This window comes from Cyanistes caeruleus, chromosome 3, assembly GCF_971803275.1.
Source record: "Cyanistes caeruleus chromosome 3, bCyaCae1.hap1.1, whole genome shotgun sequence".
Taxonomy (NCBI): Eukaryota; Metazoa; Chordata; class Aves; order Passeriformes; family Paridae; genus Cyanistes; species Cyanistes caeruleus.
The window spans coordinates 63084547-63096906 of record NC_141703.1 but is presented as its reverse complement, the minus strand read 5'-3'; the positions used below and the strand labels follow the sequence as shown (position 1 = coordinate 63096906).

Below are 12360 nucleotides of genomic sequence, written 5' to 3'. Positions count from 1 at the left end.
CCTCTTCTTAATGGCTTTCTATTGAGATTTCACTGTCAGAGATGGCATTTGTTGGTGTGGCACCCTCCCAGACGAGATCCCTGTTCTCCACCCTCTCCCGATGCAGGTGTTGCAAGCAGAACAGAGGCTCCTGACAAAGTTTATTAGAGAAGTGCTCTCACTGAGTCATGAGGTGCATAAAGAACCCCCCTGCTTTCTAAACTTCTCCTCAGAGAAATCTAGGTGCAGATGGATCCAGTCTTTGCCCAAGACTTTATGTTGAAGAGATTACATTCCTGTAATTGAATCTTTGTGCGAATTTGGACCGCAAGATTAAGAAAGGAAAACCAAATATATTTATATGAATAAAGTAGATTATTTATTTTATTGATGGTGATAATTATAATGATTAAACTAAAATACCTTAATCAGAATGATTTACTGCACAGTACAGATAGTTATAACTATTAGTGCAGTGCACTATTTATTGAAGCAATATTGAAACAGCAATATTAAAGCTGGCAAAACAATTAAGTAGAGACTGATGTTATTCAGCCATACCAACAACTGTGGGCAAATCTATTCTGCTCAGCCTTGAGGGGAGTGAAGGGAGGAGTCTCCACACACACTCCTAGAAGAGGTATATTAGATGTGCTTGCCATTAAAATGTGGGATTTCATTCCCATGGGAACAGTTGCCCCCTCTGTGTCACTGGTGTTGGGATGTGATAGTGCTCCACCCTGCTGGGGTTGATCCCCATTAAGTTGTTGCCTCAGCAGAGAAAACTGGGGACAAGAGGTGGCAGGGAAACCTTGCTGCAGAGCCAAAATAATTCCTGCCCAGTGTTAATGCTGAGTGCTAATAGCTCTGGCTCTTGATCTCCCTACCAGTGGCATGGCCAGCCCAGCACTTGAATAGGAATCCAAGATACTAAACAAAAATTTTTCCAGGAAGGACAGAACAGGACTTGCAGTCTGCAGGCTCTCCACAGACCCTCAGATCTGCAGGACCACAGCTTTTGAAACGTCTTATTTGTGATGGTCACCCAGGCCTTGCGTATCAGATCAAGGCAGGCTGATAGGATGACCCTTACACCTCAGGGAAACAACTTTAAAATTGAATTTTTTATTCTGTGTTATTGCAAATGTTCATACAGATGTCAAGAACAAGGAAGTAGCAGAACAAAAGTCAGGGGAGAAGAATGTCCCAGAAATGGGAACCTGAAAAGTTAACTTGCTGATCCTGATGGAGCTGAACATAAGACAAATTCACAAAGAAGCTACATGTAATTTCTTCAGTTAAAGTGGTGACCAGGGCACCTGCAGTCCTCTGAGAATGGTGGGATTCATTGCTTGGGGATTATCTTTGTTCAGTCTGCTCCAAAGAGTAGAGCCAAAAGCTAGCTCAGGCCATGGGAGGAGGCAAGCACATAACCACATGAACAAGTATTGGCTTCCAGTGTAGTTTGTTTGCTTTCCAAGCTTGTTCTTCTCTTTTTCCCCTCAACTCTGAAACATTCCTCTCTAAGGCATGGTAGTTCTTGGAGATCAAGAGAGTTAAAATAATTCCCAGAGAGGCAGTGATTTTGGGAAGCTGACATCTCTTCCATCAGCGTGTTGTCTGACTGGTATCCACCCTTTAGCTCCTTCTGACAGAGCTGGAACCAGGCAGGAAAGCTGAGTTTTCAGGGCTGTAATGTAGAGCCAGTTCCTACAGAAAACAAGTACTGCTTTCTCCTCCTTTAAGCAGAAATCTGCTGGAATAGGCACCTAATAAAATAACATTGTTTTGTTTATGTTTCTCTGTGATAAGCAGAATTATATTAGAACTATGCTTGGTGACACAAGGTTATTCTCAATTTTTCCTTGGGAAGTCTGGGACACCTCATGGTTGAAGGTCTTATGTGAAGCCACACAGAAGGCATGCACCATTCACTACAGGATGGCTGCTGATCTTTTTTATGGGATTGTTCTCTGTGCACTTTTGTCCAGAGATGCCTTTCAAGCATGGTTGTATTCCCAGCCCCTGAGATTGTATGTTTGGAAACAGTAAATCTGTTTTCTGGAATAAAACAAAATTAAACTGTTAAACAATCTTGTTTCATCAGATACACTATTTGTAATAGAGAAGAAAAAGTGTTAAAAAGCTAATTGGTCTGGTGAGGGTTGATTCTTCGAGGGCACGACAATGCACTGATTCTGCTTGAGATGTGGCACAGCACATATGATCTCTGCATGACTGTTGTAATTAAATGTAAGACATTCATTTCTTAATGCTTTCCCCCCATCCCCCATGCTTAATGTCTATTTGCTGCTGCTTGGTCGCGTAACAACTCTATTAATTAGGAAAAAGTGTCAAAGGACCAGCTAATGAATGAATGAATGAATGAATGAATCCTGAATTGAGAAATTTTTCTTTTTTCATGTCTCCTTTGTTTTAGAAATAGAACAGCTACAGCCTTCTTTAAATGCTCTTGTCAAATATGGGGATGTTTAATGTTGCAGTTCCTTGGAAAATAAGACTCTTTACTTCAGCATTTCAAGAAGAGAAAAAATACACATAGATTGTTTGAGGGAAAAAAGAAAGCACTAGCAGTTGTCACAGTGTCAAAATTAATTATTTTGGGTTGATCCATTTGCCTTGATCTTTATGACCCTCAAGGATTTCAAATACTTCCCAGTCAATCATTTAAATTCCTCAGCTAAACCCCATACCTCATTAAATAAAGAAATAAGGGGGCGTCTTGATATGCTTTTCTTTAGGCCTGTCACTCCAGAGTCTGAAAATACAGATCATGGCATCTTAAAGTATTCTCAGTTTTCTTTCCAAATAGCAAAAAAAAAAAAAAAAGTTTCTCTATACAGTTCATCACATTCTCTTCAGTGACACTTTTTGGCTGCAACTACTTAGGACTAACTGCACATACAACCTTCAGTGGTAAGAAGAGACACCAAATTTACTGGTGACCATGCTGATGTCACCAAAAAACAAAGGATTGCTGGGTGATAGGCAAAGGGAAGAAAAGGAAGGGTATACTTAGAAAATATATATAGAAAAACTTAAGATGTGTGTGAACATTTTTGGATGTGTATTGACTTCTTAAAGACTGAAGTCTGATGGAAATATTGCAGAGTGGGGAGAGGACTCAAAGTATCATGGGATAGTGTATACTATATACAGTGCACAGAGGCTGTGCCTTTTCAGTGTTCCAGCTATGCAGATTCATTTCACATGCATCATCTATTTAATCCCATCATACACCCCTTTTGATACATAAAAGCCAACTTTGCCTTGATCTGTACTTTCCCATGAAAAATAATTTCTCATCTGAGAGTTCAGCCTACTTTTGTTCCTGCTTCTTTAAGATGGCATAGCTGGTTCATTTCCCATTTTCAGTTTTTCACCTTTCATCTGCTTTTCTCATTCTCTCGTGATGTGGCAAGAAATACAAACCAGAATCTGGACCTGGAATGGTGCCACAGTGGAAGCTGAAATCAGAAGCAAATCAGAGCCATTTGTAAATCAAACCTGAAAAGTATTTTGCCACAATCTGTGTCTCACATTATTGTGCATTGTGATAGCTTAAAGTGGAAAGGCATCAAAGACTCAGGTTGTAAAAAGGCTCAGAGTGCTGGCATTGAAATTTAGTCCCCAGAGAGTCCGGATGTCTCAAGTTTCTCTCCTCCTAGCAGGTAAGACCACAGGTAGCGTGGTGGCCCTTGGCTAGATCTGATGAGTTGTCCCTGCCAATAGCCCCGCAGAGCAGCACTTAACTCCTCTGGTGTGTGTCACATCCTGCACCTTCCAGTGGCCCATGGGGCTGTCCCTGCCACATGCACATACAGCTTGTGTGGAAACGTGCTAACCAAAGCTACACAATTTGCAAATCTGCTTTCTTGCCAACCCACTTGCCTCTCAGGCAGCACTTCCCAAGCTCTGGGATAAAAGTGTCCCCTCGGTGAATGTCAGTGGACATACCTTGAGCTGGCACAGCAGTTCCTGACCTCAGCCAGAGCAGCTGATGCCCTTCAGCAGGACCTGCACTCTTGTACCTGTGGTTCTTGCCCCGTGTAAAATCCTGATTGCATGTGGCATTTCCAGTGAAGCTTCCCGGAAAAACAATGATTATTTCAGTGGAAAGCTGTTGCTCAGTCCTTGAGACTGCTGGTCCCCAGAGTCTAGTTCTGAAAACCAGCAATAAGAATAGGATTGACTGTTATTTTTATTACCTTTGTGAGAATTTTCTTATGCAATTTAATTTAATTTTATTTCATTTATATAAATTATTTTTCAAGGTAATATTTTTTTCATTTACCCAGAATCTTAACTCCTATATCACAGATTGCAGTATGCTGTCTGTACATATCATCCATCCATATCTTGTCTTCTTTTCTTTTTTTTTTTATGCCAGCCCTTACATGATTGCACATCATTTTCAGATTTCACACTTCTGAAAGTCCATATGGTTGTCAAAGTCTTTTCTGATGCCACTTGTTTATGGCTTCAAAATAATCAACATAGATTCACACTTTTTTTTTTTTTCTCTGTTCCTTCCCCCAGTCTTTTTTGTACACAGCTCCAATCAGATTAATTCACTTTTTTCTCCAAATGATGCTGCCAAAGTTAACACATCAGCAGAGAAGAACTGGAACAAAAATATGTTCCATCTTGCTATGCTCTTCATTCATGTCAGGCTGCAATCTAGCTGTCACTCCAGAGAGCAGCCAATTTTTCTTTGGGCCATCTACCAAAAATGGCATCATCAGAAAATATTCTGGTGACCTGGCATGTCTGAGAGACAACGAGCCTCCACAGCAGAGAACAGAGCACACCACCATCTGCATCCCTGTGGTGCCGCTGAATGACTCCCAGGTATGCTGAAAGGAGAGTTTTGCCCCTTGCAGTCTGCTAGAGACAAGGTAAATACCAAATCCTGTGGATTTAGTGAGGAGATGCTAAAGAGAGGAGTGGGCAGGAAAGGAGAGGAGCCCTGGGTCCTGTCCTGTTTCTTTCTGGACAGAGCTGCAAGTGCAGCCTCAGACTTGAGATGAGTCTGAAGAGGGGAGACAAGGGCTGTGTCAGGGAGCAGGTGCAGCTGGCAGAATGGGAGCACATCCAGGCTCATGCTGGCCAAGGAGGAGATAGTGCTGTACTGTAAAAGAAAAGGGAAGCTGAAGGAAGGCAGGCAGGCAGGAAGGAAGGAAGGCAGGAAGGCCAGGGAAGAAGAGCATCTGTGGGGACAGGCAGCATAAATCCAAAAAGAACTCATCTGCACGGACAGTGGCTGGAAAAGCAAACCTGCCCGGAGCAAAGATTATCCTGGAAACCTGGAAAACACTGTGCATTTGGGCCCTGCTGGCAACCTGACAGCTTCAGCATCCTTATCCCCCAGGGTTGATGGCTTCCCTCCACATTCTCTATCTCATCTTAATCTCTCAAAGAGTGGGACATTGCAGAGCCCCACACGCCTGAAGCTGGTTCACCATCTGGGGCTAGAAAATTGGAGGAGGGTCACAGATGGTTCCCATCTTTCTGCTCCTCTCCTGCCCTCTGGCTTGTCCCAGCACTACCCTGACCTCATGGCCAGCTCTCTGGCAGCGGCAGACCTGGCAGTGGTTCTATCTGTTGCTGCTTCAGGCAGCCCCAGAAGTCCTTTCTTCAAAACTTCTGCAGAGTCTTTACACATGTGGCAGGGTGGCAACCAGTATCCTCACGAATCCTATGGGAAAACCACAGGCCAATCAACTCTTGAAAGAAAGCAAGGCAGAAAAATGTCAGGGAGAGAAACCTGAAGGGTAGAGGCTGCATTTCTGTGGCTTTACATGGCATGACAGGGGAACACTGGCATCTAGTCAAATTCCATAAGCAGGGGCACTGAGTAATTAGTTAAAGCTTTGCTTTCTTGTGACAAATCCACCCCCCCCAAAAATAGGAAAAAGTGGGACTCATAACCATGTCATGGCAAACCGTGTGAAAAAACCCTCTTGCTCCTAATCACAGCCCAGTTTAAACAAAAATATGTCCATGCGACAGTACATGTGAGCTGCAAAAAATGGCTGTTAATTCATGGAAGCAAGAGGAATTATAAAATCGGTATTATGTGTTGCATTCTTAAGGAGTATCTGTTCCGGGCAGCCCTGTCCCCAGGTTCATTGCACCTAAGGAGCAGGAGCTCTCCAGCAGCACTGCTAACCTCACAAGAAGCATTGTCTTGGCAGGAGTTGGGTCATACTTAGCAGATTATCTCCGTACCAGGAGGGCTGAAATTTTCATCAAAGTAAACAGAGGAATTCGTGACAGGCAGCCGGCTTACCGAGCCGTGCTCAGGGGCTCGTTCACAGCGGATGCTCGGCTCCATCCCAAGAGCAGCCCCGTGGGCTGTGGCCGCTTCCTCGCCCTTGGCTCCGGCGCAGGGAAAGCACACGGCGGAGCCCTTCGGGTCACGGAGCCGCTCCCTGGGTGGCGCTGGAAGGCCAGAGAGGCAGAGCCGCGGGCCGGGAGCGCAGCACGGCCGCCGCCAGCAGCTCGGGCTGAAATACAGAGCACGGAGGCTGCGAGGGCAGCAGGGCACCGAGCCGGAGCCCGAGGTCCCCGCGGTGCCCCGCCGGGGCTGGCAGCTCGGCGCGCTGTCACCGTGCGCGCTGTCACCGCCGGGTGGCGCTGGGGGCGCGCCCGGGCCGGCGGCTCCCGGCGCACGGCCCCGCCACAGGCCGGGAACACGGCACACACAGGGCCCCGCCACAGGCCGGGAACACGGCACACACAGGGCCCCGCCACAGGCCGGGAACACGGCACACACAGGGCCCCGCCACACGCCGGGAACACGGCACACACAGGGCCCCGCCACACGCCGGGAACACGGGACACACAGGGCCCCGCCACAGGCCGGGAACACGGGACACACAGGGCCCCGCCACAGGCCGGGAACACGGCACACACAGGGCCCCGCCACACGCCGGGAACACGGCACACACAGGGCACCGCCACAGGCCGGGAACACGGCACACACAGGGCCCCGCCACACGCCGGGAACACGGGACACGGACGGACATGACACACGGACGAACACGCCACACACAGGCCCCGCCACACACATGGACACGCCACACACAGGCCCCGCCACACACACGGACACGCCACACACACGGACACGCCACACACACGGACACGGCGCAGCCCCACGGGCGTTCCTACCCAGCGGCCATCTCTGGCCATATCCCTCCCTTCCCATCGCCGTTTCATTATGTGCCATCAGGTCGGCGGTTTTCATTTATGACGGGCAGATCGGATTAATGGCCTCCACCGACCAAGCTATCTTTCCATTTTATGCACCATGTATTCAGGAGAAAAGGGATCGAAAAGGACATCTGATTAAAACGCCAGCCGTGCTTCAATGCAGGAGGCTTAGCCACAGCAGGGGCAGGATGAAGTCCTCTAAGACTCCCCTTCTGTGGCCAAATTGAAGCAACACTGTCTATGTGTAAAATATTAAAAAAAAAAAAAAAAAAAAGAGCAGCAGTTTGAATACTCTTCTTGAGCTCCAAGGCCAGCCCAGCGCTGTTTGAGCTGTCCACACGCTTGAGAGATGCCCCACAGGTCACCAGACACACCACACTGCAGCAGGCCTGGCTTCCCTCCCAGACTGCTGCAGGATCTGTGCCGCTCTCAGACACAGCCAGCCCACAGTGCTGAAGTGAGGCCTGCATCGCAGCTCAGCTGAGAGGTGATTTTGACAGCATGACCCTGAGAGGCTGGGTTGGTGTGGGATGTCCAAGGGAACGTGGGATGACAGGAAGATGCAAAATGCCTGGTGGGAGAGCGTTGGAAACAGAGAGGCCAAAGCTTGATGTAGCCTCTTCTGTAGTGAGAACAGTCCTAGAGGTGAAGGGCACCACCAGGAAGTGTCTTGGTGAAAGCTGCTTGAAGTGGTCCAAAACAGAGACAACAAGCAATCAAACAATCCAGTGTCTGAACCTGCTTCACTGTCCCACTTCCATTTACTGCTGAAGACATATTCTGCCAGACGATTTATACCCTGGGAGGCTGCAAGGCTTTCCAAAGCAAGCAGTTGGGTTCCTCCACAGCTATCTCACAACCCGTTGGTTCCTGAGCTCAGGGGGACACAATCCTCCCCAGCTACTGAGGCAACATGGCCCAGAAGCCTGCATTGACTTCTAGAACAGAAAGTGCTCGATGAAAATTGTCTGGGTGAAGGCTGCAAATAAATGTGACTTTCTTCTCACGCAGGGAATGAATTCAGTGCTGCTTACTGCCCTGAGCTGCTGTGGAAACCCGAGGAATTAAGAGAGATTCAACAAATTGAGGGAGGATAAATCCATTGGTAGCACAATGTAGCAGTTGGTCACACAGTGATCTGAGCAGTTTTTGGCTCAGGAAGTCTGGACTCTGTGTAAATTTAGCAATTTGCACTATGCCGAATCCTGGAAGCTGGGAAAGAATGCCACAGGGAAGATTGCTCTGTACTCAAATGACACTTGAGCTCAGATGAGAAACAAGTCCTTATCCAAACAGAAGATTCTGAGGATTCTTTTTTTTTTGGGAAGAGTCAACATGGTTTTATAGAAGGAAATCTCATCTTTTAAATCTGTTTGGGGCTTCAGAAGGCATCAACAAATAGGTGTAGAGCTAAGAACAGTTTTCCAAAGCCCTTCATCAAAGCCTTTGCAAGAAATCCTGGTGTGATGGTTTAAGAGGTAAGGTTTTGTGAATAAAGGGCTGATTAAAAGGCAGGAAACAGACGGTAGAAATAAATAGCCAGTTCTGACAGTGGAAGGAGGTTGGCAGTGGAGTCATGCAGGCATTTGTACTCAAGCTTACGTTGCTCAGCATGACTTAAACCTGGAAAAATGGGGGCTTTGTGAGATGGGAGTTTGCTGAGGTTATTAAGCATCCAACGCAGTAAAGATGATGAACACCTGGGGAAGCTACAGAAAAATCTCACAATAGACAGCAATTGGACAATAAAAAGGCAGATGAAATTCAACGTAGCTACTTCTAAAATTAATTACATTTTAAAAGTATCTGATTTTGCATACATGAGAGTAGGGTCTCAACTGACTTTTTCCGCTTGGGAATTGGACTTTAGGGCTATGTAAGTATCTATGAAAAATGTACCTCAGTGATCACCTGCAGCCAAAGCAGCAAGTTCTATTACTAGGAGAGAAATAGAGAATAAAATGGAAAACACCTTCAAGCTGTTCTGTACATTAGTACAGTGCATCTAAATCTCCAAAAACGACATGTATCTATAGACCCTCTAGTTCAAAAAGCACACAGCACAGAAAGGTAACGGGCAACAAGAATGAACAAAAGCATGGAATGGTTTTCCTATGAAGAATACGTTACTGCGTTAAGACTTTTCAGCTTGACAGGAGAAACAACAAACCTGATTTCTGCAGTAGTTAACACACAGTTTGAAACTGCTTCTTAAGCCCTTTGTGAGGTGGGACTGTCTTCCCAACACCTGGGCAACTCCATTGGGCAGATGGGATGACCAGTGCCAAAGCTCAGGCTGCTGAACCTGAAATCACTCCTGGAAGACCTCAGCACTCTCAGGATGTAAAACCAGATGATTTAGAGATATGATGAGGCAGTTGGGTCCAGAGTTCTCACGGCTGGATACAGGTTCTTTATGGAAGGGTGGAAGACGGCAATAATGTTTGTACTCTAAGCAACGGAGTGGCACAAATTTGTGCATGTTTGTGAGGGAGGGTGAGAAACTCAGGAGCTCATGGGTCAGGAGAAGCAAACTAAACGGATATTGTTGTGGGTATCTCCCACAACCCAATCAATCAAGAAGGAAAGACAGATAGAACCTTCTTTAAACAACTCAGGAGTTACTCAGGACAGACTAGAAAAATTCCTGTCTCTTGTAACTGGAAAGATCTGCCAATTGGAATAAACTCTTCAGTGCCTTCAGTCACAAGGTCATCACTCACAAGATGTTCTGTTAGGCCTGCTGTGTGTCTCTATCCAGCAAAGTTTTGAGGAGAAAATTACTAATCACACTAGAAGAGTGAGTCAGGGATGCAGAAAGCTGCATCAGTCCACGGGACTGGATGGGCTACCACTGACAGTGCAGCAGAAACTGCCCAGTGGGATGACCATGACTGATACACTGAAGGGCAGGGCTACCACCCACAGAGACCTTCACTGGCTGGAGAAGGGTGCCAGTGAGAACCTTATCAAGTTTAATAAAAGCAAATAAATTGTCAGGCTGACAGAAATTCTTCTTCCAGCCAGCTAAGCACTCGTCATCAACCACATCCATACATTTGTGTAGAGTTTTGGGAATGTCAGTACAAGAGTGATATTGACAAACCTGAGAGAGTTCAGAGGGTCGAGTGAGAAGACCATGGCTGCAGGAGTAACTGCAGCCTTCCAGCACCTAAAGCAGGATTATAGAGAAGACAGAGCACAGATTTCTCAAAGGTGTTCAGTGAAACAAGAGGGAAAGATCACAATTATGGACGTGGGAAATTCTCACAGCAGATTAGGAAGCAATTTTTCACCATTACAGTGGGTAAGCACTGGCACACATTGCCCAGAGATACCATAAATTGCCACCTTTAAATACTTTCAAATCTGATCAGACAAGGTCCTGAACAACTTGATTTAACTCCAAAGCTTCAGGCTTGAGCAGTTTGTGCCTGCTTTCAGCAGATGCTTTGGACTAGATGACCTCCAGGGACCTCTTCCAACTCCTGATGTTTCTACAGCTCTGTAAGCGCCATAAAAATATATATAAATTCTACAATGTTAAATCATAAAACCATAAAAACCAAACAGAGCCAAACCTACACAGCTTTGCATATACAATTTAACGCTGACATGCAGACATGTCCCATGGGGGGAATAAAGAAATGCATAATAGGTAACACCACACACTGATGAAAAGAAGAGGAAAGGATGATTATGAAGACCAATGCACATCAAACAAACCCAGATGGGATTTAAGCATGAAAGATTACCAATATGTGTCACAGCTCCTATTTTATCATTCAGCTTTACTAGAGAAAATGATTTACAACACTATAGTGACAATCAAGAGACCCAGTCTGCAGAGGCAAAACTGAATCCAACAAAAAATATTTTTGCTGCGTTTATTTTGTAATTATCCCACCAACATACAATGCCAAGAGCTGCAGAGCTGGTGGCACTGCAGTCATTTTCGAAGCCTAGATAAAATACTCTGTAAGTCTGCAATACTTCATAGATGAACATGCAGAAGGTTACGTACAACTGACTTGTCATCTCTATTTTATTTCACAGAAGCAGTGCATTCTGAGGTAAAAGGAGAAAAAGTTCAGAAAAAACCTGCAGTTCTCAAAGGACATTGTTGATAATTTAACCATATCAATAAGTAAATGTCATGAAATTTGTGCATATTCAAGTCTCTGAAGAGATAAGCCCCTTCTTAAATAATGGGATGAGAATTAATGAAGCCTACCTTCAGTGAAACTCACTTCATAATCTGGCTTTCTTTTTATAGACAGAAAATTTTCTGTACGCTATCACCTCTGCTTTTCCTGACACTCAGTGTCAGAAAACTCAGTTTAGGACAGTTTTTTACAAGATTTGGTTACAAGCAACATCCATGTAAACAATTAAAACTTTAATCTCTAGTTAGGTATCAGTAAACAAAACAGAGACAGAAGCAGTGGGGACAGTACAAATGCAGAGTCTGTGGACACTTCTTTTGGATCTCTTCCCATCAGGACTAACGTGGCAAAATCTGGAGCTGAGATGCTTGTGGAGCTGCTGGTTAATAACACACATGGGCCTCATGACTGACACTTGAGTTGTCCTGTGCTTCCCTGTGGATCTCTGTTCCCAGTGCTTCCTGCCACAGCAGGCAACAGATCCCAGATGCGACGGACTCCTTCTAGAGCATGCAGAAAGATGGTTCAGAGCCTCCTCTTCATTAAAAACCCCAATCAGCTTTTGTCAGGAGTTCAGTGTTGGCATGATGGCAAGATCAGACAGCTACATCAGTTCAAACAAGTTTTTTATTTCATGTCCAGATTAAATGTTATCTGTATTACTAAAATATTGTGCGAATACCATGATTATGGACAGATAATGATGAAGCATAAATTTAAACCCATGGATGCTGACTGTGCTAGGCATCACTGTTTGTATGGTGAAATGCAAGCTGATGGAAAAAGTGGCTGTCTGACTTCACAGTGTTTTACATATATTTTGGCAGGGTACAAACAATAACATGGAAATATAACTTTAGATAAATCAGGTTCACATGTTCCAGGGAGGGATTTGAGCTAAAGGTCATGACAGTCAGAGGAAAGACTGTGTGGGGTCTGAAGGAGTATAGAGCAAATAAACACACACACACACCATGAC

At 45.3% G+C, this 12360-nt stretch overlaps 1 protein-coding gene across 2 annotated transcripts; it reads right to left on the bottom strand.

Moving 5' to 3' along the window:
• Positions 1–335: 335 nt before the first annotated feature.
• LOC111941668 (uncharacterized) lies at positions 336–11900 on the bottom strand. Of its 2 annotated transcripts, XM_086881379.1 has the most exons (5): positions 6293–11900; positions 5586–5698; positions 3958–4163; positions 3324–3467; positions 336–2040 (listed from the first exon to the last, which is right to left on the bottom strand). In XM_086881379.1, the coding sequence occupies exons 1-2, from the start codon at positions 7219–7221 to the stop codon at positions 5638–5640; spliced, it is 990 nt and encodes a 329-aa protein (XP_086737505.1). In that variant the 5' UTR covers positions 7222–11900; the 3' UTR covers positions 336–2040; positions 3324–3467; positions 3958–4163; positions 5586–5637. The 2 variants fall into 2 exon arrangements, with proteins under 2 accessions (XP_086737505.1, XP_086737504.1); XM_086881378.1 differs by lacking the exon at positions 5586–5698.
• Between the last annotated feature and the right edge of the window lie 460 nt (positions 11901–12360).